The 27,676-nt window shown below is 48.3% G+C and overlaps 1 protein-coding gene across 1 annotated transcript in view; it reads right to left on the minus strand.

Moving 5' to 3' along the window:
- Positions 1 to 1,945: 1,945 nt before the first annotated feature.
- PDSS2 (decaprenyl diphosphate synthase subunit 2) overlaps positions 1,946 to 27,676 on the minus strand; it is a 93,134-nt gene continuing 67,403 nt past the window's right edge. Inside the window, exons 6-10 of the mRNA XM_038760897.1 lie at positions 21,068 to 21,142; positions 11,703 to 11,876; positions 10,251 to 10,382; positions 7,620 to 7,652; positions 1,946 to 2,703 (exon numbers count right to left, since the gene is read on the minus strand). Coding sequence (XP_038616825.1) covers positions 2,545 to 2,703; positions 7,620 to 7,652; positions 10,251 to 10,382; positions 11,703 to 11,876; positions 21,068 to 21,142 — 573 coding nt within the window. The 3' untranslated portion in view covers positions 1,946 to 2,544. The remainder of the gene's footprint in view (positions 2,704 to 7,619; positions 7,653 to 10,250; positions 10,383 to 11,702; positions 11,877 to 21,067; positions 21,143 to 27,676) is intronic.

The following is a 27,676-nucleotide window of genomic DNA, read 5'->3' on the forward strand; positions in this document are numbered from 1 at the left end:
CAGTGGGTGTAGATGACTCGTTCTAGGAGTTTGGAAAGGAATGGTAAGAGGGAGATAGGGTGATAACTAGAAGGGGAGGTGGGGACAAGTGAGGGTTTTTTTAGGATGGGGGAGACGTGGGCATGTTTGAAGGCAGAGGGGAAGGAACCAGTGGAGAGTGAGTGGTTGAAGATGGAAGTTAAGGAGGGGAAGAGAGAGCACTGGGGAGGATACAAGGTTATCAGGTTGTCCCAAGTGGGACTCACAGTCTTAATTCCCATTTTACATATGAGGTAACTAAGGCACAGAGAAGTGAAGTGAATTGCCCAAAGTCACGCAGCTGAAAAGTGGCAGAGCTGGGATTAGACCCCACATCCTCTGACTTCCAAGCCCGGGCTCTTTCCACTAAGCCACGCTGCTTCTCTGTATCTACCTCAGCGCTTAGTACAATGCCCGGCACATAATAAGCACCTAACAAATGCCATTAAAAAATAAAAATGAAGTTTTCATTGGCCTCATTGAGGAAAAGCTGGGGTTAAGAACAGATGCAAGACCAGTCCTGGATCAGACCAGCGGTCTATCCAGCCCAGTGCCAATGGGTCCTGCATACCTCTCCAGCCACTTTGTAATGTGCTGCACCCCTGACTGCCTTATTGGCTTGTGGCACCTGGTGCCCCAGCAGGAACACGATGGGCACAGATGCAAATGCAAGTGATGCCACATCATCCTCTAGTACTAGAATTAACTCCTCCACAGGTCTCAGTCCTGAAATCTTCGTGTGACTGTATGACTGTGAGCCCACTGTTGGGTAGGGACCATCTCTATATCTTGCCAACTTGCACTTCCCAAGCGCTTAGTACAGTGCTCTGCACACAGTAAGTGCTCAATAAACACAATTGAATGAATGAATGAATGGAGGCTTGTCTGCTGTTCCCGATGGGACCCTCCATCTCCACCACTGCCATCTAGTCTCTGGCATTGTGAGCCTTTCTGCCTGATTAAACTGGCTCCTTACAAAAGGTTTGTGGTTAGGAGACAAAATACAACAAACCTGCCAACATGCTTTTAGAAAGGCTATGAAGAGCCACACTGTAGGGCGTGGTTAATGACTAAAAAAAAAACCTGGTCTCACACCTGCTCGACAATGGCTACTCAACAAATGAGGAAATGTGGAAAGGCCATGAAATCACTCTACCAGCTACAGTGGAGCTGTGCTGGCTGACAACTGGAAAAGCACAAGGACATCTCCGGAACTGCTAAAATCTTTATCCAAAACTGGGGACTTGTACGTGTGTAGGTCTGATTTTTCCCTCCCATGAGATGCCGCGTGATGGTCCACAGCAAAGAATCTTTGTGTTGGTTGAGGGGGAGAACTGAACAGAAATAACTTCACTTGAGCCGGGAAGGAACCAGGTAATGAGATCTGTTTGCTGTGCTAACCGCCTCCCAATTGGGCTGACATGACACCCTCGGAGGAAGAAGAGGGGAGCGGTGTCAATCCAGATAATATATGGAATCTCAGCTTTCTTGTCAACGGCATGCTCATGTTGCAAACCGCAAAAATCACCTCCTCTGGACAAAACAGAGACGGTGTCCAATTGCTGGGCTGTGCCAGTCTTTCTATTCTTTCTGGAATTGGATGCCTGGGGCCCAAGACTTGAAAGGTTCAAAAACAGGAACGCTTCCTCTATTACAATTATTCTGATTGAAAATCTGAACCAAAGAGAAGATTTTCACAAATGAACAGGCTGCGCTCCACTTCAACAGAAAGAGCATGTTGGGAAAAAGAAGTTTGGAGCAGTGAGATAAGGTTGGCTTCACTGAAGTAAGCGATTGAAAATCAAGTCTTTGAGACACAGACACAATTGTTTCTCATAATGGAACCAGATTAACAGTTGATAAAATATTAAAGCTCCCACTCGGCACACTTGAAATATTTTCCCAGAAAAATCCTCAAACCCAGAAGCACAAGGAACCAAATCTTTATACATCGGAATGGCCAGAAAGAGTGTGAGAAAGCCCAGTAGCCCGGAGGGAGGAATAAAGGGTTTTCCTCAGGACTTACTGAGCTACCTTGTTGCCCGGCTGGTGGCTGGGCCCGGGACCCTAGCCCAGACATTCCCTTTCCTGTCCGGGCAAGAGCATGCCACTCCCACTGCTCCCCAGCCCCCACCCTCCTCATCCTCTCTGGGGTAGGGGGAGGGATGGGCAAACCACAGGCCACCGCCATGGCGCCAGCCTGGGCTCTGTCCAATCAATAACCACTTATTTCCTGTCCATTTGCTGAGGTCACGGAAGTGAGCCTCATTAATTATTGCTGCAGGAGCAGCCTCAAGTGCGCTTCTGGCATGACAAGGGAAAACCATTTGACCTTTTCTCCCTCTGTCAAATTTTGTCGGCAGCAGTCCCCCAGAGGGCCAGACGGTCCAGGGTCACAATTCATCCCTGGAGAGCCCAGCACCCAGTCCTCCTGGTGATTTTGGTTGTGTGTTCACTCTCTCACTCTCTCTCTCACACACACACACACTCTGCTGCTCACTCTCTCTCTTTCCCCCCACTGGACCATCACGAAAACGTGGTCACAGCAAACACGATGTTCGCTAGAGCCGATCTGGCCTCGGAGGGAGGAAAGTGCTCCAGGGCTTCCAGAGCTTTGTTTCCATGGTAACGGCACAGGTCAATAGCCGAAGTCACACCTTTGCCAGCCTTGATTGCTTCTCGCAACTGTTAGGAAACACAGACACAGAACAAAAATCAGTTCTGGAAGTCACTCAGTAGCGCACACAGATTGGGATGTGGGCACACAGCATGCAATTCCCTACACCTACTGCCTATTTGGGACTGAGGGGCCTACATGCACACAGAGGCTAGAGCACGGATGGTCCCTGAGGCTGCCTGGGTTCAGCCCATCTTCCCACTCCCGGCACAACAAGCCCCAATCACCACAATTAGGCCACTGCCACCAAGGCTGCACTTGTTAATGCCGCGGGCTCCACTCACAGGGATGGTTGCGATGGAGGCGGAGGGCGCCGACAGACTGACACTGGGGATTCAGCAGCCTGGCAGCTCCCGGGCAGATCCCTTCCCTGACACAGCAGCTAATGACTTAGTTTCCTTTGCACCATATGCTGACAACACTGGTCCAAATGACATTTTAAAACAGACACGGAATTAAATTTACAAGCCATATCATCTTGGCTGGGTGTAAAAGAATGAGCTCACTAGAAAAAAAATTCCTCCATTAGATATCTAATTTGCATAGAGGGTTCTTTCTCTCTCTATTCCCCGCCGTCCCTCCCCCCTCACCCCCCCAACACAGATATCCTCAACAAACCAAACTGGCTTTTGAACATTTTGATTGGGCCAGCCTTGCAGATAAGCATATAAATGTATCTGTCCAAGGTAACATCTTCCCATGCTGCTCCTCCCCTCACTCTATTCAGGCTAAACACCACAGAGAGGAAAATCAATTAAACTGGGATTCTTTACCCCGGCCAGGGGTAGCAAGGCATATGGGCTCCTGACAAAGGAGACATGCTGGGAGAGACAGACAGACAGACACACTCTCCTCTCTCTCTCACATCCTAATGAAAATTCACCAGTCAACAGTTATCTACATTTTAAACACTCCTCAAGGTTTAATAATAATAATAATAATAATAATGGCATTTATTAAGTGCTTACTATGTGCAAGGCACAGGTTGCTGAGACACACTTTTTGGTGATATTTGGTGCCAAGCAGGATGCCCTCTGGGTGACAGCCCTGAGACCAGGGCTCCGTTTGGCTTGGGGAGCAGGAAGCCTGGGGCTCCAAGACTGGTCAAGCTATAGGGAGTGTGGGGAGGCATTCCGGTTGGCATCTTGAGCAGCAGAGTGTCAGCTGGAAGTAAGGCTAGCATAGTTTACAGGCCACTGTGACACCAGGGGGCTCACCTCTTGGACCCTCACCAAGTGAGGAATTCTGGAATTTGGGGAAAATCCTTGTTTCCACTGCTCCCTAAGAAGTTCAAGATGGCCCAACCGTTAGCTTGCCGGTGAAGAGGATGCCAGTTGAACAACATGACAAATGAAGTGGCAAGAGCAGATGCAGCCTAACAATTGCCCGAGGAAACACCATCCATACCAGGGCCCTGATATATGGAGCTTAAGAAGACCCCTGCCCTGCCTGGGGCCCAAACGAGGGCCCAGAACTAGCCTCCAAGTAGAACTACAAACCCAGGATCCCAACTTTCCACACATAAGCCGGCAGACTCCAGAGAGTCTGGCTACTGAGCAAGATGGCAGCCCCGGGGCTCTGGGGGGGCAGAGGGAAAGGGCAGGGAGAAAAGAGGAGCGAGAAGTGATGGGAAGAGGGAACAAAGGTTGTAACAGTGGCAACAGGCCTTCAGTTGAAGAGAAAGGAGGAAAACATTTGTGCATCTCTGCACCTGGACTGAGATGCAAGTAGATTTGTGCAGGTGAGGCCATTTGGAATTTGTTAAAGAACCAAGAGATCTACAGAGCTGAATGGAAGGTGCCATGTTTTGCCTGCAGTGGTAAAAATACCATCTGCCGCAGCCTTTAGCAGTGCGTGTTCCATGTAACAGCAGGCTGAACTGCAGGCAGGCTCCAGCTGGGGAAAATCCACAGGCATGGGGAGACAATTTTCCAGGGAAGGCTAGTCAAGACATGCGGATGTGTGTGTGTGTGTGTGTGTGTGTGTGTGTGTGTGTGTGCGTGCGCGCGCGCGCACATGCACACGTGTGCACATGCCTGTATGCATGTGTTTGGGTGTAGATTATACAACAGCTACCCGTGCAAGCCGCTGAGGGGCTTGCCTTTTGCCTTTGATTTTTCCTGGTTCCCATCCACCCTGGGCTACCAATTGTTTAAGGGTGATTTGCGGGTGGCCCTCTTCACTCACAGAACAAACTAGAGCAAGACAGGGGTGTCACAGGGGTTAGGCAGCAGGGCTCTTCTCCGGGTTCCACCTCAGCCGGGAGAGATATGGAGACTTGAGAGTTTCTTTGTCCCATCTATAATGGCTTTTGAGAAATCCCTTTCCTGGCCCCCACATATGCAGCATTGCTCAAGAGTGGGGAAAGGCAGGTCCAGAAGGAGTCAGCAGTCCAATAACCCTAAAGAAGGTTTCAATTGTACTTTTCTGAGGAGCCAGAATCTTTGTCCCTGACATCTTGGCCAACTTTCAATTCTGGGAATTCCACTTTCACCACAAGACCTCTTCCTGCAGCTTCACCAACTTGGTGTGAATGCTCCTTCTTTCCACCTTAAAACTGCCGGGGTCACCATGCCCAGTCAAGCAACTGCCATCACCACCCCAAAGGGTCCTGTATTTCAGCAGTGGATGGAGTCGTCCCTGTTCTTCCAATTCCCACCTCGTAGAAGTGTCAAGAGATTAAATGGGTGGATTGCTGTACTTCAGTACTCCAGAAAAAAGGCACTGTCTCAGGGCCTAGCTTAGCATCCAATCTCCAGCTCAACACAAACTCAATTAAAAAGTCATTCAATTTCACCTCTGAGTGTTGAGTCAAGATGGCTGTTTCCTGACTATGAGAATACCATGGGATGCTCTTGAAAGAATGTCTCTTTTCCCGAAGGCTTGAACTACTTAATATACAATTTGAGAGGCTGCAGAGCCCATAAGAGTCAAAAATATTTTTGTCGCGTTTAGTTCTGGGAATTGACTCAACGTCTTCTTTTTTGAAGGTTCCATTTCGCTTTTTCAAAGTGAATCGGGGCTAGGAAACACCTTCATTATATTAATGTTTGTCTCCCCCTCTAGATTGTAAGCTCGTTGTGGGCAAGGAATGCGTCTGCTATTTTGTACTCTCCCAAGTGCTTAGTATAGTGTTCTGCACACAGTAATCACTCAATAAAGACGAGTGACTGTCTGACAGGAGATGGGAAGCCGGGAAAATGGAAGCTTCTGTGTGAAGTGCCTGCCCACCGGAGAGCTACCATGGTGGCCCAGGACCTTTCAGGAGTTCACCAACCCTCTCCGAATATCTTCAGGGATTGTCTCAGACGGAGACAGGCCTGCATCGGGACAGGGACGCCCTCCCAGTAAGACAGCTGCTGTCTTGGAAGAACTGGTGCTCCTGATCCAAGGGAAGGGGAGAGGGAGCACAGCAGGACCATGGCAGGAGTGTGCTATGACCATGACCAACGGGATTTGGGAATGGCATCACTCCAGGAAGAGAAATGAGGAAAAAAAAGTCAAGGGAGAGAAGTGAAACTGAAAGGGAATTGGCACTTCCAAGGTCTCAACTTTCAGTCTGGAAGTACTAGCCCCACAAGCAACTCTCGACCATTTTACAGTCATGGGGTGCAAAGTGGACTTTTCTCTTCTCCAGCACAGCCATCACCCTGAACCCAGTGACCTCGATGGCCCTGGCCCGGTGGACACCTCGGAAACACACCCCACTGAGGAACTAACTATACAACGTCACAGCAACGGCTTTGCCCCAACAGCAATGGTCATGGAGAGTTCCCTGAGAGCATGAACAAATCAATGCACACACACATGCTCCCACCCCCAACCGTCATCCACAGTCCCCAAAAGGCAAAAGTTGTTTGTCAATGTTGGTTAGTTTAAGTCTCCACTGCTTCCCCAAGCCACTCGGCCTTCTCATCTGCACCTCGGGAACATTCCTAATTAAGGCCTGCTTCTGAAATCCATACTTCATGCTGCTGCCCGGATTGTCTTTGTCCAGAAACGTTCTGGGCATGTTACTCCCCTCCTCAAAAATCTCCAGTGGCTACCAATCAATCTGCGCATCAGGCAGAAACTCCTCACCCTCGGTTTCAAGGCTCTCCATCACCTTGCCCCCTCCTACCTCACCTCTCTTCTCTCCTTCTACAGCCCAGCCCGCACCCTCCGCTCCTCTGCCGCTAATCTCCTCACCATGTCTCGTTCTCGCCTGTCCCGCCGTCGGCCCCCGGCCCACGTCATCCCCCTGGCCTGGAATGCCCTCCCTCCACACATCCGCCAGGCTAGCTCTCTTCCTTCCTTCAAGGCCCTACTGAGAGCTCACCTCCTCCAGGAGGCCTTCCCAGACTGAGCCACCTCCTTCCTCTCCTCCTCCTCCCCTTCCCCATCCCCCCGCCTTACCTCCTTCCCCTCCCCACAGCACCTGTATATATGTATATATGTTTGTATTTATTACTCTATTTTATTTGTGTTTATTCTATTTATTTTATTTTGTTAATATGTTTTGTTTTGTTCTCTGTCTCCCCCTTCTAGACTGTGAGCCCACTGTTGAGTAGGGACCGTCTCTATATGTTGCCAACTTGTACTTCCCAAGTGCTTAGTACAGTGCTCTGCACACAGTAAGCGCTCAATACGATTGAATGAATGAATGAAAGGCAAGAACCTCTCCAGAGAGGACTCGGACAATTGGACAGAGGAGCCTTACTGTCAAATGTGAACATGTGGGTTGAAAACTATTTGTGATGCAGGGAAAAACCCAAATAAAAGCAGCTGAGACCCAATCCCTGCCCTATGAGGGGCTGCTAGTCTAAGTGAAAGCGGTCAGACACACAGGGAGAGGAAGGGCTGTCAACATTGGGAACTATTAAGAAACATGCAAATGAAGACACTGTTCAATATAACACACTGAAACGTGCACAGAATTACTCACCTTGGAGTAGTCTAAGCTCCCTTTCACTTGCGCCTTATTTGGGATGAGGAAAAAAAAATTGAAAATGACATTAGTCCATGTAAATTATGCAGAATCTCAGCACTTTATGACTCCGTGGGAATAGAAGCCTGGCCACTCTGACAGGAGCTACATGGAAAAGTTACTATTTATGGAACGATCCAGACAGTGGCTTGGTTTAAAAGCTGAGCATGTTGCTCCAACACCTCTGCTTCTATGAACTCTGTCCTAGGGCTAATCCAGGGCATAGAGGAAGCCACTCCCCTCCACCCAGAGCCACAGCTGGCTGCCAGGGGATGGGCCTGCAGTGGCCAGCATCATGGGGGCCTCACTCTTCACCCCACGACTCATCCTGAGTAGGACTGCCATCGGGTGAACTGAACAGGCAATTGAGTGACCACTGTCACCTGTCCAGCTCTACCTGGGGGACTCCAAGCCCGAATTCACCTAAGTTTACTGCCCCAGTCTGCTAATGCATGGCAAACTCCATGGATGCAGGCTTTGTCAGGGCATTGCCCCTGGAATTCAATGACTGAAGTTGAAGACTGATCCCTCAACCAACTGAGCAAATGCCCCCCAGCCCAAGGTGAAGGCAATGGGGTCTGGCCCCACAAGGATGCCAATGCAGCTGAACACATTTGACCTCTCCCAGGCCCTGGAATCTACCTTTAGAAACTTGGGGGCGGTGGGGCAGCTCCCTCTCAGCTTCTGGGCACAAGAGGAAGACAGGGGGGAGGGCTGGGTCCCCAGGGAATTCCCAGGAACACCAGCCACCCTCAGCAGTTGCGGGTGTATCCTCTTGCACACTCCACTGAAATAGTCACCCAGGTAGTAACTTTCCCTGATCCTGCTGGGACAGACCGGTGCCGACAAAGTCCGAATGTAGAGGCTGGACGAGTGGCTCATGCACACCAACAGCAGGGCCGGTGGAAGATATTTGCATTAACCTGGCCGACCCACCCTCTGGGGGTGAACATGACGGCCCCCAAGGGATAAGGGAATGATTGTCCCACATGGTTGGTTCAGCTGCTCTGGGTGGCACATGGTGGGACTCCCGTTCTCACCCTTAAGGCCCAGGTGGTTCTGGGGAATGCCAGTCCTGCAGGGTGCCCAGACCAGGCCTTCTCTGCTCCCCACCTTAGGCCAGAGGGTCCTGGGAGGAGGGGTGTGGAATGGCAGTGGAAATGATGAGGGCTTTTTCTTTCAGCAGACAAGGCCTCCACAATGACAGCCAGAAATTACCCAATTCAGACCATCTACAGTTATTAAATATAACCAAGACAATTCTTGCCATAATGTCATTACTTTTACTTCACTGCAAGGGGTTCCTCCCTCCTTCCCCCTCCTAAATGAGGGGCAGGATGAGAGAAAGTAGGGGCTCCACCCCAGCCCAGGCCTGCCCAGAGCTGTCCCTCTCAGCCAGTCTGGCCTGCTGGAGAGAAAGGAGAAGCCGACTGCTTACGGACCTCTCCCTGATTTTGGTCCTGTCCCTCCCTTCCAATGAGAAAGCTGGCAGGGCCTGAGGGTCCCATCCACTGTCACCTCCACAAAAGAGCCCAACTCCTGAACATGACCCCCCTGAAGTGAGCATTTCTGCCTCCTCTGTACTGAAGAAACTCACCCAGCCCCACTGGATGGTGGGTCAAGATCAGCAGGCACTCCTGGGCTCTGACAGAAACCAAGCTGGCTGCCCTCAACCCTAGGGCCCCTTCTGCTCTAAGAACAGGCTGGCTGTGGGTTCCCTGTGTTTCTAAAGTCAACCCAGCCCACAGGCACTTCTGAAGTGAAGCCATCGGATGATGGCAATGCACAACCCCAAACCCCTGAAAGCAGGCACGGGCTCCCACAGCTATTACTCAAGGACTATTCATATCTACCCTGAACCCAGTCACTGCTTCTCTAGGCATCCTTAGAACACGGGAAGGGGTGTGGGAGCTCACTAGAACGGCACTTTCTAGCTCTCTGCACCCACATGCAAATGCGTGGTTCATTAAAAGGGTTATTCTTCAAACAAAAGCCGTGAGGGGTCGGTTAGCGCTGCCTGCAAGTGTGGAGTTGCCCTTCCCGCTGCCACATAGAAAATTCACCCGTTTCAGCTGCCTTTGCCTTTGGAGTCTCTCTGAATGCAAACCAGGGAGAGAAAGCGCTGAGATCCCAGGCACCCCCTCCCTCCTCATCCAATGAGGGGTTCCTTTGAGTTTCCACATGGCTCGGCTTGCTGGAAAACCAGCCCTGGAGCTCCCGGAATTCTGCCACCGCATCAAGGTGACCCACGGGAAATGGTGGTCGGAGAGGTGCAGCGCGAGCCCCAGAGAGCCACCTTTGAAAGGCTTTGAAAAAAAAAAATTCTTAGAAATGAATTTGCATTTGCCACAGGCTCAGCCTTATGTCAGGCAGGGCTGCAGACTTCCTCCTCCTTTCAGAGAGAGAATGACTACTACAGCCATCTAACTGCTTGAATGGCAAAGCCCAGGTTTGCCATAGAGAAATACAGATGGGATTTTCATGGTCCATGAAGAGCCACTAGCACACCCAGAACAGGGCCTTAAAATAAGGACAGTCGGTGCTGGCTGGGCACAACCAATTTCACCCCACACTGGATTCCCGTTTTACCTCTCTTATCTGCTTCATCCACATTTCTCTTCCGAAGAATTCCTGGTGCAAGATGGCAGGAGCAGAATTTAAACTGAAAGCTAATGAGCCACAGGATTTCCCTTCAACAAAGGGCTGGAGATCTGAGTTTATCTGGAAAAATGAGCAGGGAACTGGGTTACACCAATCGACACAAACCGTTCAGCACTATGTGAAGAGTCACAACTGTGGCCTGATGTACAAAATGCTGGGGGGCAATTTACAAAGAGGAAAACTGGAGGAAGCCAATGGCCATCTTTCATTGTTTGGCCCCGAAATCTACCTTTAGAAGCCACGGGGGGGTCCAGCTCCCTCTCAGCTTCTGGGCACAAGAGGAAGACAGATGGGAAGGCTGGGTCCCCAGAGAATTCCCAGGAACACCAGCCACCCTCAGCAGTTGCGGGTGTATCCTCCTGCACTCTTCCCTGAAGTAGTCATCCAGGTAGTAACTTTCCCTGATCCTGCTGGGACAGGTCATATCCCACTCTATGAATATAATGTATGTCTGCCGGTCTCCCACCTTAGACTGTCAGCTCCTTGAGGTCAGGAACTATGTCTTTAGCTTTGATTAAACTTGTTCAAACACCTAGTAGAGCGCTATTAATACAGAAGGCATCCGGGACAGTGCTCAGGTCAACAAGTGGTAATGGAGGAGGCTGGAGCAGTCCATAGGCAGCTAAATCAAGGTACATGCCAAGTGCAGGAAATGGAGGGGAGGAAGATGAAGGGTGATAGGGCCAATATATTTATAGTGACCACATGAACAAAGCAGAGCAAATGAAAAGGAATCCTAAATTGAATACATGCCCCCAAATGATGTCCTAGTAGCATTTACAAAGCCAAATATTAAATAATATTTTGAAATCCAAATAAAAAATGCTAAAAAGTCCACTCAGTAAAACAAATCCCAGACTGCTTGTTTTTTGAATCTGTAATAAAAACTGAAACTCAGGATGTTCTTGAAGCTTCTTTAAGTTTACTCAATTTATCCCATCCTATAGGGGAGAGGAAATGAAAGTTGCAAAACCATGAGTCTCTTCAGGAACCGTCCTTCTGATCTTGTGGATGGCCATAGTGCTCAGTGCTCCAGCTCTAATTTCTGGAAAGAGGAGCATGAAGAACCAGACTGCTCAACCTGGTGGGACCAGCTGTGCCCACCTGAGAGAAATGCTCCATGCAGGAGCTGCACTGCATGTCGGTCCTGCCTGCATGGTGGCAGTGGTTTATGCAAACCCCAAAAGAGATCATCTCTAGAGTCTACTCTAGTTGAGGGTAGGGAACACGTCTACCAACTCTGTTGTACTCTCCCAAGTACTTAATATAGTGCTCTGCACACAGTGCTCAATAAATACCACTGATTAGCGAGTAATGGGTATCTGTGGGTACCACACTCGCCATTTGAATCCTGGAACAGGATCCAGGGCGCAGCGGTACCTTGTGGCTCAGGGACATGTGCTTTCCATACTGGAACGCCACCTCCTGGACCGTTGCACCGTGACTCGCTAACTCCATCGCAGCTTGGCAGCTCTTGGCCAGCAAGGCACTGTGGGACAGGAAAGTCTGCTCCTTCCAAGCTGAGATTCCAATATCATCTGTGATCCAGTTTTCCTGAAAATGTAACCAAAGCCAAAATGAAAAGGTGAGAGAAAGAAAGAGGGAAGGAAAGAGAGGGGGAGGCAGAAAGGGGTGTGGGGAGCTCAACCATTTCTGTTCTCCAAGAGTGAGAAGACAAAACGAACTAGAGGACCACCCGGGGTGCCGCAAAATGCTGGGATGATGAAAGCACTTCGGAAAAATAAGAATGCTCCTCCAAAAACAAGCTGTATTATTGTTATCATTATTATCAACCACCAGAGAAGGGCAGAAGCCCATCTGCTCCAAGAGGCTAAAGTAACAGTGTATCATGAACTCTGCCCTTGGGTCAGCCCCAACCAATTGTACACCACCAACATTCACCTATCCACACTGGGACCGAGGCTTATCCTTCAACCTCAAAGAGAGACTCCATTCTTCTCCTCCTCCACATCATCATCACCATCATACAGACTATTAGCTTTATAAGGGATGTAATGAGCAGTAAAATGAAACGGTTTTGACTTCCAGCTTGGCTCCCTCCTCTCCCCAGACTTTTCTCTCTACTGGATATTGCCTATTTTTAGGCCCTTCTCTGCCTCCTCCCTCCTCCCTCTACCATTAGAGTGTAAGGTCCTGGGGGGCAGAGAATGGATCTCTTGCTGCTGTTGTACACTTCCCAATGCTCAGTACAGTGCTCTGCACTACTGGTAGGTGCTCAGTAACCCCATGGAGTGATAAAGCAAGGCTAGCAAGCAGCTTGCACATTTGCCCTTCTCTGGTGCCTGTTCTGAGAGCAGACAGAGCAAATGGCTTAGTGATCCCCTCTAACAAGCGGTTCATTTCTGATCCTATTCCCACCTATATGCTTTGACTCAATGTGCCATGTTTCAAAAAAACAACCCCCCCACAAAAAAACCTAATCAGATGTTCTGAACCGCGATCTAAAACATAAATGATACTGGTGTCATTCTGCTTCAGCTGCAACAGAGACATACTGAAAATACAGCAGGGTATGTTTCTGAAGCAGAATTAACTCAGCAAGCTGGAAATGTTCATCACCCAAAGAAAGCAAGCTTTGATCTTTTTCTTAATGGTATTTGTTAAGCACTTACTATGTTCCAGGCACTGTTCTAAGCTCTGGGGCAGATATAGTCTAACTGGGTTGGATATAGTCCATGTTCCCACATGAGGCTCACAGTCTTAATTCCCATTTTATAGATGAGGTAACTGAGGTAAGGAGAAGTTGTGACTTGCCCAAGGTCACACAGCAGACATGTGGTGGAACTGGGATTAGAACCTAGGTCCTTCTGACGCCCAGGCCCATGATCTATCCACTACACAACACTGCTTCTCGGATGAGTTTCAAAGATGAAAAATGAACCCAAGTCCAAGAGTGGCTTCTTGCCCAATGTATTAGAGAAAATCTGTGCTAGTGAGAGACGTGTGAGAGGTGGTCGGGGGTGGGCCATGCTGGCAAAAATCAGCATCTTGCCCAACAGCTTCTCCAGGAACGGTTCCCACAGTCAAGGTGGCCTCCACCTATGAGGACCTGGCTCACTCCTCAAACTGCTGGGAGGATGTTGCTGGGGGGAGGACTTTTGGAAGTGGCTACAGATCTTCGCCTTCAGGGGAGATACAGTGAAGAGTGAAAGAGATATACCGACATAGAGGAGAAAGCACTGATGCAATTGAGTTATCTGATGATAGCGTGGTGGGCCAATTATTCAAAATCATATGACCATGTCAACAGGAAAATCAAATCAGCTTTCAGCCAGCAGCTTTGTGGAAACTAGAATCCTGTCCATACAAATGAGATTAATTAATCTATTGAAACTGTTCTGCTCTTCTTTATTTCTCGGTGCTTATAAGTTGGGGTGGAATTCCCCAAAGAAGTTTAAAGGCTGGCCAAAAGGAAAAAACTAGTAACAATCATTGTATTTATTAAGCACTTACAATGTGCCCAATCCTGTGCTATGCTCTAGGATAGAGACAAGATAATCACATAGGCCCAGTCCCAGGTCCACAGAGCTTACGATCTAAGAGATAGGGAAGAGAAGGTGAATGGGTGGCATGACATTTATGATAACATATCACAGTTTTAATTTTAGGTCATACATTCTAATTCAATTATTTTTCCTCCCCAATGCTCCTCTACGCCCCTCTCCCCACCCATCACTCTCCCACCCACAACTCTTCCACCATTCAAAACCCAGCTCAAAACTTCCCCTCCTAGGAGCCGTCTTCAACTAAGCCCACCCACCCCCAATCACTCTAGTGCCTCGAACCACTGCACTTGTCTGGGACTGGGAGATGCTGGTTCGCCATTTGCGTTTTTGCTTGGCCTCTCTCCCTCTTGAAAACAGAAGCAACGCCCGACTGGGTCAGACCAGTGGTTGTCCTGACCTGGTGCTCTGGATCCAGCAGGAACAAGAAAGGATACCTTAGCAGTTTGATAAAGAGTGACTCATGTTTCCCATTCTCCAGAGCAACAGTGCTATGCACAAAATAAGCACTCAATTTTGATTGATGACGACCCCTGTCCATGGACTATTTTATTCACTTAATCTTCTATTTAGCTTTCCATGGTCTGGTTATAAGAGTCTGTTTCTTCAACCAATCCCACTCTTAGGAAGGTTCTGGGTCCTGCCTATCACCCTCACTAGATTACAAATCCCGTGGAGGCAGGGACTACGTCTGTTACTTTTGTGGTACAGAGCCCGTGTATTGGAAGCAAATGGCTTGAAAAATCAGTGGCTTAAAAAAAATTAAGAGTTCTCAGGAGTTATTTTTCCTCTTTTCCAACAGGAACTAGAAAGAACTTCCAAATCTTCCTCAGTGATCTGGTGAATTGCCAAGTTTTTTTATGAGGATGAATATCATCACACTTTTGTGGCTGAAAATTTGCAAGCTTTTTATATGTTTAACACATATATCTTCTACACTGTCAGCACACGGCAGCTCAGCTGGCTTCCCATGAGGGGGAATAAATGGTCTTTCAATGGAGATAACATGTTCCATTTCTATCTCCCCACCGTTTTAAAGTTATAAACAAGGGTGACTGAGACATTCTCACTGGAGGGCCCATGAATCCCGAGCTACTGTGGGCCTAAGAAAAAGCCTGAATTTCAGGTGGGAAATACTGAACACTTTTGGCATAGATACTCTATCCACCTTTCAAACTGCAGCTACTCCATGGGCTTCATTCCCCCACTCTTGGCTCTAAGGGAATTCGCTACTCCACCACACCAAATGCAACACCAATCCGACTTGGGGCCATTCTACCTCCTTTCTCTCAAGGCCTGGGGGCAGCCTGCAGGAACCCCCCGCCTCAAGGCCCGGCCCTGCTCTTGGCTCCTCACCAGCCAGATGGCAGCCTCATCTCCTGACAGGCCAGCTTCCAGGTCAGAGATGATATGCCAAAGTCAGCTTTGCCTTCTCACCAAGTTGCCAGTATCAACCAGCTCTTGTGCCGACATATTCAACATACGATCTCTCTCCCCACTTTCGAAGTCTTATTAAAAGGGCATCTCCTCCAAAAGGCCTTCTCTGACTAAGCCTTCCTTTCCTCTTCTCCCACTCCGTTCTATGTCACCCTTGCACTTGGATTTGCACCCTTTATTCACCCCTCCATCAGCCCCATAGCACTTATGTCCATAACCATAATTTATTTTATACTAATGTCCATCTCCGCCTCTAGACTACAAGCTCACTGTGGGTGAGGACCATGTCTACCAACTGTTATGCAGTGCTCTCCCAAGTGCTTAGCCAGTGCTCTCTAAACATGTAAGTGCCCAATAAATACGACTGACTTCTTGTGCCAATCTGGCTTCCATTTTACAGAACAACCTCTCCCTTGACCCACCTGTGAACTGGAGGGCCACCCCCTCCACGGGACTAAAACTCTGATGAAGCTTTTCCACCCAGTGCAAGGGCCTCTCCCAGTAGCTCCTCTGCAGCTGACCCCAGTCACCACACTGCATACCTGACCCCCATCCCTACTCTTCTGCAGCTGTTCCCTACTCCCCTACTCCACCACCACTCCCTGATGCCCCACACAACCACCTGACCTGACATCCCTTCATCTGACCTAGGACTGAATTTTCACCTCCCAGGAAGTTTTCTGACTCTGATCCTCACTGGGCTTTCAGGCACTTAAGGGGCTCACAATAAGTTTTCAAGCTGGGAGAACATTGCTTCTTCATGTACCAAATGGGATGATTCAAGAGCGACTCTCCACTCAGAGGACACAGGATGCCCATCAAAGGACAGGTAATCCCTATTCTCAACCTCATCATTGGCACCATCAGAGGGCTGGGTTTCTGAATAACGAAAGTGTAAACAAATGTCCAGCAGTGGGAAAACAAGATAGAACAAGCTTTATTAGTCCATTATCTTTGCCTTAGGGGCAATGTGGGAGGCAAATGAGACAGGAAAACACTTCTCAGGCATTTTAATCTTTTAACAAGACAATCTACAGTTTGTTTCCTTAAAACTTTAAAATGTACTTAATTTTTTCCTATTCCAAATACTCCATAGGATGCTTTTATTTTTTCAGTCACAGAATAAGGATTTTTAGTTCTGTTTTCCTGAGATTTTGAAAAACGTCTTTCATTTTTGTAATGCTCCATCTTCAGAAACCAGGGCCGGAAAAAGGGGGCTGTTCTGGACACTGCCACCATTCTCTCAGGACACAGCCCTGCCCATTGCCCCTGGCTTCCATCTGGACCTCTATCTGGGAGTGCCAGATACAACTCCATGGCCAAAGAAACAGGGATGTGGGCAGCAAGTGAGGGAGCAGAATGCAGAGAATCAACTCAGCTCCTTCTCGTTCTGGGATTCATTCAGTTTTACCAGTCAATGTGCTTAAACCGTGGCGCTTTGGTTACGATGCTATCAGAGAATTAGAGAGCGTTCATCCCACCATGCAGGTCAGCCAGCAGAGAACGTAAGCTTAAAGTGCTTTAAGATGACATGGTTTTGGAAGAAATGCAAGTTGTCAAGGTGTAATTGAGCATGCAAGTTTTCTGTAACACAAGGTTCAATCAATCAATTGTATTTATTGAGCACTCAGAGCACTGTAGTAAGTGCTTGGGAGAGTACAGTATAAAAGAGTTGGTAGACATGTTTCCTGCCCACAACAAGCTTACAATCTTAGAGAGGGAGACAGACATTAATACATATGAATGAATTAGGGATTTGTACAAAAATGCTGTGGGGCTGAGGGAGGGGTGAATAAAAGGAGGAAATCAGGGTGATGCAGAAGGAAGTGGGAGAAGAAGAAATGAGGGCTCAATCAGGGAAGGCCTCTTGGAGATGTGCCTTCAATAAGGCTTTGAAGGTGCGGAGAGTAAATGTCTGGTGACTATTAAGAAGGAGGGTGTTCCAGGCAGGACATGGGTGAGAGGTCAGCAGCAAGGCAGATGAGATTCAGGTAGAGTCAGTAGGTTGGCTTTGGAGGAGTAAAGTGCGTGGGCAGGGTTGTAGTAGGAGTAACGAGGTGATGTAGGAGGGAGCAAGCTGACTGAGTGCTTCAAAGGTTTCAAGATGGCTTCAAGAGCAAAGCCATCTTTTCGAGCAGAATTGACTGTAATTTATTTTACATTTTAGCCTAACTTTGATAATGCAATGATATTCGGCTATTTTACAACATGCAAACTGAGGAGATGGGAGAGCCAGAGTTCTGCAGATAATACTTACTGCACTCTTTTCCTGTTTCTTAGCAGACATGAATTCAAGTGATGTGGAAAAATAAACTGTGGAAGGCTGGTGTGAAGAATGGAGTTTTAACAAAAGGACTGTACAGGAACTGTGCAGATGTGGCATCGATGAAAAAAGGGCCTGGCCAGGACCCTCCAGGGGGTGTGAGGTGTGTGCCGGGGGGTGGGTAGAAAGGCCCAAACTGGGACACCGCGCCAGGGAGGTGAAAGGTGGCCTGAGTGCTGCCTAGCAGAGCTCCAAGCCGCATGGACTGGGAAAAATAATAATTATTACAGTATTTGTTAAGCACTTATAATGTGTCAAGCACTTTTCTAAGCACTGGGGTAGATACAATTTAATCAGGTCAGACAGAGTCCCTGTCCCACATGGGGTTCAACAGTCTAAGTAGTAGGGAGACCAGGTACTGAGCCCTCATTTTACAGTTGAGAAAACTGAGGCCCAGAGAAGTTAAGTGACTTGTCCATGGTCACACAGCAAGTATGGCCTTGGGCAAGTCACTTAACTTCTCTGTGCCTCAGATACTTCATCTGTAAAATGGGGATTGAGACTGTGAGTCCCATGTGGGACAGGGACTGTGTCCAACTTGACTACCCTGTATCTATCCCAGCACTTAGAACAGTGCTTGACACATTGTAAGCGCTTAACAAATACCAAAATTATTATTATTATTATTATAGTATTATTAAGTGGCAGAGTTGGGATTATAACCCAGGTCCTCTTACTGCCAGGCCCATGCTTCTTCCACTAGGCCACATGGCTTCCCAAAGCCAGCAAGGTGCTCCTTTTCTATTTTCATCCAAGAGTAATTTGAAAACCAAAAAAAACATTTCCTTCACCCATAAGCCATGGAATTCCCAGGGGTCTGAGGCCTGGCACACTGTGGTAGAGCTAACCAAGAGTGTGGAGAATTCTGCTTTCACTCTATTTGGGGCAGAGGCCTAAATTTCACTCAAAGATTTGGTTTCAAGCCTTCTAAATCCACTGTTCCAATCAGACAAAGATCATTAGAAAATATTATTCCTTGGCTTGATATGCTTGGTCCATCAGTTGGGACAAAGAGCCAAAACATATTTTTAAAAACATGGCAGAGCAGGTCCACTGGTTTCTCACTTCTAAAAGAAAAACCTCTGGAGTTGTATTGTGTTTTTACAAACTACCAAATGAATGAAGCAAAAAGAAGTCAAGGTCACCCACCTCCAGATTGGCTAGTTAAGTTATTGTCCCAACAATGTACTGGAAGTAAAGCCTTGTTCAGCACATCTTTGCTCAGAAATGGGAAGCTGGAGCTTGAGAATCTGACCTGCACTTGACATTTTTTTTCTGGAGCAGGGGGTTCAGGATGAAGCTTTGGTTACAAGTCCCCTCTACTTCCCCCTGCCTCTCCAGATAGAGTTCTGTTGCTAGCTATTTTTGTGCTGCTCAGATTCTTCATTATGGCCTCATATTACCATACCAAAAACAAAACCCTTTTGTATTCCCCCCGGCCCTCGGAGAGATGAAATGGCTCCTGATGTATTTTAAATCACAAAGCAATTCTTTTGTGTTCTGTGGGCCACTGGGCTCCCCTCAGACAGGAGCCCATGCCCGTTTGCCCGCTGCTCCACAGCCAGGTGTCTACCCGGCTCCACTAGAACACGGAACCAACCCTCAGAGATGCTCGGCTGTTTGTGGTGGATGGGGGAAAAGGGAGTGGGGGGTCACTGGGAGAAGGTATGTGATGAGAGGAGGGGGAGGAGGAATTTGAGATAAAACCCTGGGACTGTGGGGGGGGGGGGGAGGGGGGGGGGAGAGAGAGAGAGAGAGAGAGAGAGAGAGAGAGAGAGAGAGAGAGAGAGTGTGTGTGTCTGTGTGTCTGTGAGATTTTGTGGTGATTTCTAAGGAAGACTGAAAATTCCCTAATCTAGGGGTGCCACCCATTCCCCAGGCTTTCTCATCCATCCTATTCCCGCCAGCCTGCCCCGCAAAGGATGATCAACTTGAGCAGATTTCTTGTAGGTGATCGACACTGACCAGGATGCCACTGCCAGGCCTCCAAACCACCCCCTGCTCCTATACCCTATTCCTTTAAGAATCCTGTTCCTCAAGCAGCCTATTCATCTTCTACAGTTTTACTCCATTACTATAATCTCTTTGGGAAAAAACAGAAAGGTCAAACAGCTTAAGATGTACATGCACGCACGGTCCTCTCGACCTCTAGAGGGTGAAATGACGCTAATAAGTGCGATGAAGAAGCTAGAGAATGAAAGCCCTGGCTACAGCAGATATGATGTTCAATGGTGATTGGGATAAATGAAGCCGTTCCTGAAAATCTAACAGGCTGCAGGAAGAGAAATAACCTCACTCTACAAGTGGAACAAAACTCTTCCTGCAAAGCTGTTAAATGAGTCAAAAAACCTTCGTTCCACTTCCATTCAATTCAGCACAATAGCTCACCTTTGCCACCATCAAAGGTCTGGCAGGGCAGAACAAGACCAAGGCAGCAGTAAATCTTACTGGGCTGTCGGAATTCAAGGGATGGGAAGTCTGGTGATTGAATCATGCCCTTGTTTCAGGGCCAGCTCCCTTTGGGCCCCAGACAATAGCCGTTTCCCGGGGGCAGTTGGCTACTGTCCCAGCCCAGGCCTCATTTGGCTCCCCTGAGCTACAAGACAGCTCCCTGAAGGTGACTGAAGATCCCCTCTTAGACTGTGAGCTCGTTGTGGGAAGGGACTGTATCTGTTTATTGTTGCACTGAACTCACCTGTCTGGCTGAAGGTAAGCAGTCAATAAATTCGACAATGACTATTGTACTTTTTTCCAAGCGCTTAGTACAGTGTTCTGCATACAGTAAGCGCTCAATAAATACGACAATGAAGAAATGAAAAGTGGGTGGAACTTGGAACCTGGGGTGGGTAGCAACAGCATCAATTAATAGAATTTATTAAGAGCCTAATGTGTGCAGAGCACTGTGCTCAGCACTGGGAATGGAACACTGTCCCTGGCCCCCAAGGGGCTCATCATCTAAGAATAACAGCAGGGAGGGGCAACTGGCAACAGACACATAAGAAAAACATGAAACAATAAGAACGCTAACGAAAGACAGAAAACAAAGACAAATACGGAAGATTCACTCCATGAAAGCAGAAGGGCCCTGTAGCTAGAGGAACAGAGCTTTGGGTTCCTCGCGGCTCAGAGTCTGACAGCCACAGCTACCGCCACAGTGCCCACCCTAGCTACAGCAGCCGCCATGTCGACCTTGCCAGAGCTCTGCATTTTACGGATGCTCAGCACAGAAGCCGCAGTCATCCCACCTACCATGACGGTGCAAAGCAGGCTGGATGGCACGGGCAGATGGAGCAGACCGCAAGCCCGGCTGGGTGTGGGAGATATGTTAATTGACTGGCCCACTGGGTGCCCACACCTAGTCTAAAACAAAGGCCCGTACAACGAAAACAGCTCAACCTTTGGGCTCTCCTTCCCCTTCACCCAGTGCCTGCTGGGCCACCCAAAACCACCTGAAAGCTTACCTCAGCAGAAGAGGAGTTCTCATGGTAGATCCCTTGGACTAGGTCACTTAGAGCACTTGATACGAGTTCCACAACCTGGAGAACAAGAACAAAAGGAAAAAGAGACTTTGACTTACACTTGATCACTCCTTTCCATTTCCTCGCCCAGAATACTCGGGCAGCTCAGTGACCTCCCAGGATCGAAGGTGTGAGAGCATGGAGCTCTGGCCCCTAGTAAAGCCCCAAGGAATTCCAGACACTCAATGCCAATGACCCCACAGGATCCCAGGCAGGAGCCTGGACATACCCACACAGCCCCTGACCACCAAAATCTTCAACACAGCCCCTCCAACGCAACCCATTTTCTTATTTTCTGCTAACAAGCCAGAAACCGAGGAGTTAGTCGTTTGGGGTTTAGGCTTCCATTCTCCATGACCAACAGGACCTTAACTCTGTCCAGTTGCACCGTGTTCCTTCAGGTGGATGCTTTCCTAACACTCCATCTAATCTCAATGCTCAGGAAAGAAAGAGAGGGTCAAACCACCAGCAACAACAAAACTTTCAAACACGCTCTTGGGTCTGCAGTGTCCCTGTCATGATAGGGGGAGGCAGGTGGACCTAGTGAGGGGCCTAAGGGTCAGCGCTATGCACAAGCTAGAAACGCCTGCAACCTGGCAGTGTTTCAATTATACGTGGCCATCTGGATTACCATCAAGGCTCAGGCTCTTGGAAAAAAATTTGAATCAAGTAAAAAATACCAAACCCATTCCAAATGTAAAACAAGCAGCCAGTGGCCTCTCTGGAAACACTGTACGATTTAGAGTTGTTTGCATGCACTGCCTAGGTTCCCACAAAGCCCCCAACAAAATACTGGGACTGACTGTAAAATTCAATGCACCCATTTCAGACATCAGGACTCCTCGAGGCGATTCCCTTCAACTCCTCCTCGACTTTTAATTCCTTGAATGCCTAACTTCCTATGTATGCAGCTCTGTATCTGATCCTTCCTCCCCTTTGCTTCCGAAATTTAACGTGGTTCTGATTGAATTAAGGGATTTTGTTTCAGCCTTTATCATTCTTGAAATTGAAGACATTAGGCTGGAGGCTCTCGAAGAACCCAGTGTGCTCCGACAACATCCTGGGCGCTCTCCAGCTGACGGCCAAACCTTTTCCTGGGCAAATGGTATTTATTCATTTGTACAGCGAGGAGCCCTGGACTTTTCACAGGAGTGTGTATGAACAGACCTGCATTTTCGGGTACACCCGAGTGTCTCCTCTCCCCACGCTGCCCCCACCCAAGTTTGCCCCCCTGTGTGCATATGCCCACTCTGAGCACAGACATGCACAGCTGACTGTAGAAACCCTGCTGATTAAAGGCATGTTTTTTCTGGCACTGCAGATGGGTTAATTTGTGAGACCTATAAAAACAGTCCTTTTTTAATCATGTTGCCCTTTAGGTAACCGAATACTTAAGAAATATTGAGGCAATATGAGCTGCATAGGAACTGAAGGGACAATGATCCCCCAGTGTTACCAGATGTGTTGAGTTATTTAAGCGGAGACCAGAGAAAACGAAGGGATTTTTTTTCCTGAAGGTATCAGATAAGCTCCATTCCCAAATCCAGAAGGATCAGGTATCGCCAATAGGTCTACGAACGTCTGTAAGCAAATGCCCAGCCACAGATTGCATTTCAGTTTATCCAAGCAGCATCCCCAGATTCTCCTGATGGCTGAGACACATAATACAGATCAATCACTCCCTGAAAAATGTTATGGTTCGTGAAAGGGCTGAGCCCTGAGACCCACTATGGTAACATGAAGAGGACTTTACAAAGACCCGGGGGTAACAGCCATCTGCAATGGGCCACTCCCTCACAGGCAGGAAGGAGGACTCAGCAGCAGTGCAGTCGGCACTGCTTTGGGGGGCACTTTGGCAGAGACAATTCCATGTCATTGATCATCTTATCAAGAAATAGAACAGGGACAAAAGGGCCCCGTGATCATTGCCGCCCCAGGACCTGCTTTCATGAATACAAAGAGCAGGTAAAAGGAGGGCCAGGAAAAAGGAGAAAGAGGAAACTATTTGCTTCTATTTAGGCAGAGGCGGGCATCAAGCTAGGCTCTATGTCCACAAATTGATTTGTGAAATGAATCAGTCAAAGTTGGTCAGCCCTGAATTGACACAGATGATATCTGTAAGTGGTGTTAAATATTCTGTGTAGAGAGTATATGCCTGTGTCAATAAATGTGATTCAGGAGCACTGTCATTTAGCATCTGACAGATGGAATCGACTAAACAGAGTTGCAGATGTTTCTTCAACTAGCAAATCATCACCTCACTCTGACGCACCCACAGACATGGTACTCCGATCCCAGCCTGGGAATTCAATGCAGTGAAATCTCCCAATACAGACAGGCAGCATCAGCTGAAGTGATCATTCCAAAGTCTGCCAGCCTGGAAATAGCAGGGAAGCCAAAGCCACATGGTTTTTATTCATAAAATAAAGCGTACCAATCAACTAGTTTCTCTTGCTATTTCGGTGCAATGAAACTCTGGAAGATACTCCAGATTCATAATCCGCTTTCTTTACGACTTCAAATCAATCAGTAACATGTACTGAGCACCTATTGTGGGCAGAGTAGTGTATTAAAAACTTGGAAGGGTTAGAGCTAGATCCCTGCCCTCAGGGAGCTTGAAATCTAGGGAGGGAGACATATGCTGAAATACATTACAAACAGCAGAAAATAATAGAGTAGAAAGACTCATACTTGCCCTCAAAGGATATTTTGAAGATCATTTCCACCACCCCCATAGAGGGCAAGAGTAGAATATGCAATCCATCAATCTGTTTAAGAGGCAACTGAACACATACTCACACCTTCCCCTCAACTTTTTCCTGCTAGCAGGAATAACTAGCTGCTAGCAAAGCCTCGTGACACATCTGCAGGACTGGCAGCATTAATTACTCATAAATTTATTGCAGTTTCTTTGTCCCATGAACAAACAGCACAGCACCGGAGCGGTAGCAGAAATAAACTGGCCCTGGGGAAGAGTTGCTCATAACGGAGAGCTTAGGTGAAGCAGGAGCTGGGTTTGCTGGAAATCTTGCCCTTTCCTGGGGCCATGGGGCTTAAAGGGATATCGTTGCCTACGACTAAACCCAGGGAAGACACGATTTGGATGCACCTGCCAGCTAAACCCTGTGTCATCGGCAGCATTCCTGGGCCTTGGTGTTGTTGCCCGAGGAGACGGAGAAGGAGGGTTCTCGGACAACGGTGGACAGAAGGGACTGGAGGTCCACTGCCCTTGGATGTTGCCACCCTGCCCTCTAAGGGGTGGGAGGTTGAGATGAGTAGGAGCTTCAGAGTGCTGGCCACTGCCTAGGACAAGGTAACAGAGTGGTGGGTCAGCAAAGGGGTCAGGGCAAGAAGCAGCTAGCCATGCACCTGAGCTCAATACATTCCGATGAGCCCGAGTTGGGTGTCAGTGCCTATCCGTTCGAATGACTTTGCTGAGACTGGTCTGTTGTAGTACTGTGCGAGCCAGTTGGTGACCCACAGCACCTGTCAACAGGTTCCCACTGGCCGAGGGAGCCACCCCCTCTGGAGTTTCTGAAGTGCCTTCCCTGGCGCTGCCACTCTGAGGGCTGCACTCGTGGGGAGGGATGGCAGGGCCCATGTGGGCTGAACTGGCCCTGCTCCCCCAGAGCAATTTGGTGCTCTTCCTTTTCAACTGCCAATAACTGACAGGGAGCGCTTACCCACGGAAGCTGCTGAGACCACAGGCCCCTTCCTCAGTGAAGGACAGAGAAAACACCCAGGAGGAGTTGAACAGGGGTGTTTACACACGGCAGCTGCAGAGACCATGGGCCCCTTCCTCAGTGAAGGACAAAGTGCCCTGGGGCAGCCCCCAGCCGCAGCGATGCCACAGAGATGCTTTGCTGCCCAGAGGTGCCCCAGGAAGAAAGATGCCGGGGACCAGGTCGCTGGTGACGTAACCCATACGTGCGCACCAAGTTGATCGATAAAGGCATCTCTCTGGGGGCCCAGACCTGCCTGGGGTCGCGTTTCCCCCTTCCACACTTCACCACCTCTGGGCTGCCCTTTTGGATTCCCAGTCCTCTAGAAGTGGCCCTTCTTTGGATGTGAACGGGGAACCTGTTCAACTATCAGAAAGCCATTGGGAAACAGCAGAGTCCCTGCCCTGGCCCACGAGGGGAATTAACAGGCGAGTGGGTATTCGGATACTTGGCCCCAAGGTACGCCACCACCAAAGAAGACCCAGGAGCCAACTGTTCCATGGTTACGGCGGCTCTCTCCTGCTCAGCCTGAAACTCAATGGACACAGTCGGGTCCGACGGAGATCTGGCCACCGACTAACAGAAATCATCATAGATCACTCTGAAAAGTGCTGTCTCTACCTCTACTGTGGCCCAAACAAGGACATGTCCATTGAAAATGACCCACTTGAAGGCTCTACATCTCGCCCTATTGAAAAATATACGGAACCCCATCGGATCAATCAATCAATCAATCGTATTTATTGAGCGCTTACTGTGTGCAGAGCACTGTACTAAGCGCTTGGGAAGTACAAATTGGCAACATATAGAGACAGTCCCTACCCAACAGTGGGCTCACAGTCTAGAAGGGGGAGACAGAGAACAAAACCAAACATATTAACAAAATAAAATAAATAGAATAGATATGTACAAGTAAAATAAATAGAGTAATAAATATGTACAAACATATATACATATATACAGGAGCTGTGGGGAATGGAAGGAGGTAAGATGGGGGGGTGGAGAGGGGAACGAGGGGGAGAGGAAGGAAGGGGCTCAGTCTGGGAAGGCCTCCTGGAGAAGGCGAGCTCTCAGATGTCTTTCTCTCTTAGAAACAGATTAGCTGGCTCTGCCACTTGCCTGCTGTGTGACCTTGGGCAAGTCACTTCACTTCTCGGGGCCTCAGTTATTGCATCTGTAAAATGGGGATTGAGACTGTGAGCCCCATCTATCTATCTTCTATCTACCCCGGCGCTTAGTACAATGTCTGACACATAGTAAGCATTTTACAAATAATAATATAATAATTATTATTATTAGGATGATGGCTATTTTTCAAAGTGATTTGGTTTCATGTTTTTAACTGGGTCGTCATCCTGCATCTCGAAGTACCTCGTTTGAATGCCCTGTTTATTAATAATAATAATAATAACAATAATAAATAATTGTGGGTTTTGTTAAGCTTTTACTAGGTGCCAAGCACTGTTTTAAGCACTGGGTAGATACAAGGTAATGAGGTTGTCCCACGTAGGGCTCACAGTCTTAATCCCCATTTTTCTGGGGGAGAAGCAGCATGGCGTAGTGGATAGAGCATGGGCCTGGGAGGCAGGAGGTCATGGGTTCTAATCCTGTCTCTGCCACTTGGATTGAGACTGTGAGCCTCATGCGGAACAGAAACTACGTCCAACCTGGTCTGCTTGTAACCACCCCAGCGCTTAGTACAGTGCCTGGCACACAGTTAAGCACGTAACATGATTATCATTACTATTATTGTTACAGATGAGGTAACGGGCACAGAGAAGTTAAGTGGCTTGCCCAAGATCACACAGCAGACAAGTGGCGGAGCCAGGATTAGAACCCACATCCTCTGACTCCCAAGCCTGTGTTCTTTCCACTTAGCCACGCCAGTTTGGGGGATATGAGGATGTGGCAGTTATCCAGTAGAGAATGAATGTGATACAGGTGAAACTGCAGACCCCAAAATTGTAGCGGGACCACCATTAAGCACAGGCCACCAGCCACATCTCCCTCAAAATCCAGCCAAACCAGGACATGGCTATAACCTTGCTCAGGTGGCCTTGCCCTCCTCCGTACAGGCTGCTGTTGTTATTACTATGGTATTTGTTAAGCACTTACTATGTCTTCAAGGGGCTGAATGGGACAGAGAGTCATGGTCCTCAAGCCACCGGGACTGAAGCAGGCCACACAACTCAACATTCCAACAGACTGAAAAAGGAATTTTCCTCAGTCCCAGCCTCCTTCCTTGACTCCCCACAAACACACACAAATATATATCTATCTATCTATCTACATACCTGCAGTTAATAATACCAGAAATGACCTGGGGGCTAGGCACCTGTCAGCTAATGATTGTTGGCCCGTTCTTTTGCCTAAGGCTCCACACCCTCCAGCTGATCATTAGTTGCCAGGAAGAGCCCTCCCCAATCCCAGTTCCTGAATCAATAAAATTTTCTCTCGGGCTAAAACCTTATATGCCATTTCCAGCCAGAAGCAAGTTTTTTAGTTGAGTGCTTACAACCCTGAAGGGTTAAGGAATGATGGAAATGCCAGAACCTCAATCCAAGGTCTGGGTGCGATTTACCACTACTACGTGGGCTAGCGCGCCGTACCTGGGTCCTTTTGAGCATCACCATGAAATGATGTCGACTTGTTCATTCAGTGAAATATGAGCCAAGTCAAAGGGTGTTGGAAACACCAAGGAACAATGCAGGGTGAAACAAGGTTGAGTTCCCAGTCCAATCAATCAACCGAACAATCGAAGGTATTTACTGAGCGCTCACTGTGTGCAGAGAACTGTACAAAGTGCTTAGGAAAGTACAACATAACAGAG

The sequence above is a fragment of the Tachyglossus aculeatus genome, chromosome 19 (genome assembly GCF_015852505.1).
Source record: "Tachyglossus aculeatus isolate mTacAcu1 chromosome 19, mTacAcu1.pri, whole genome shotgun sequence".
Classification (NCBI taxonomy): Eukaryota; Metazoa; Chordata; class Mammalia; order Monotremata; family Tachyglossidae; genus Tachyglossus; species Tachyglossus aculeatus.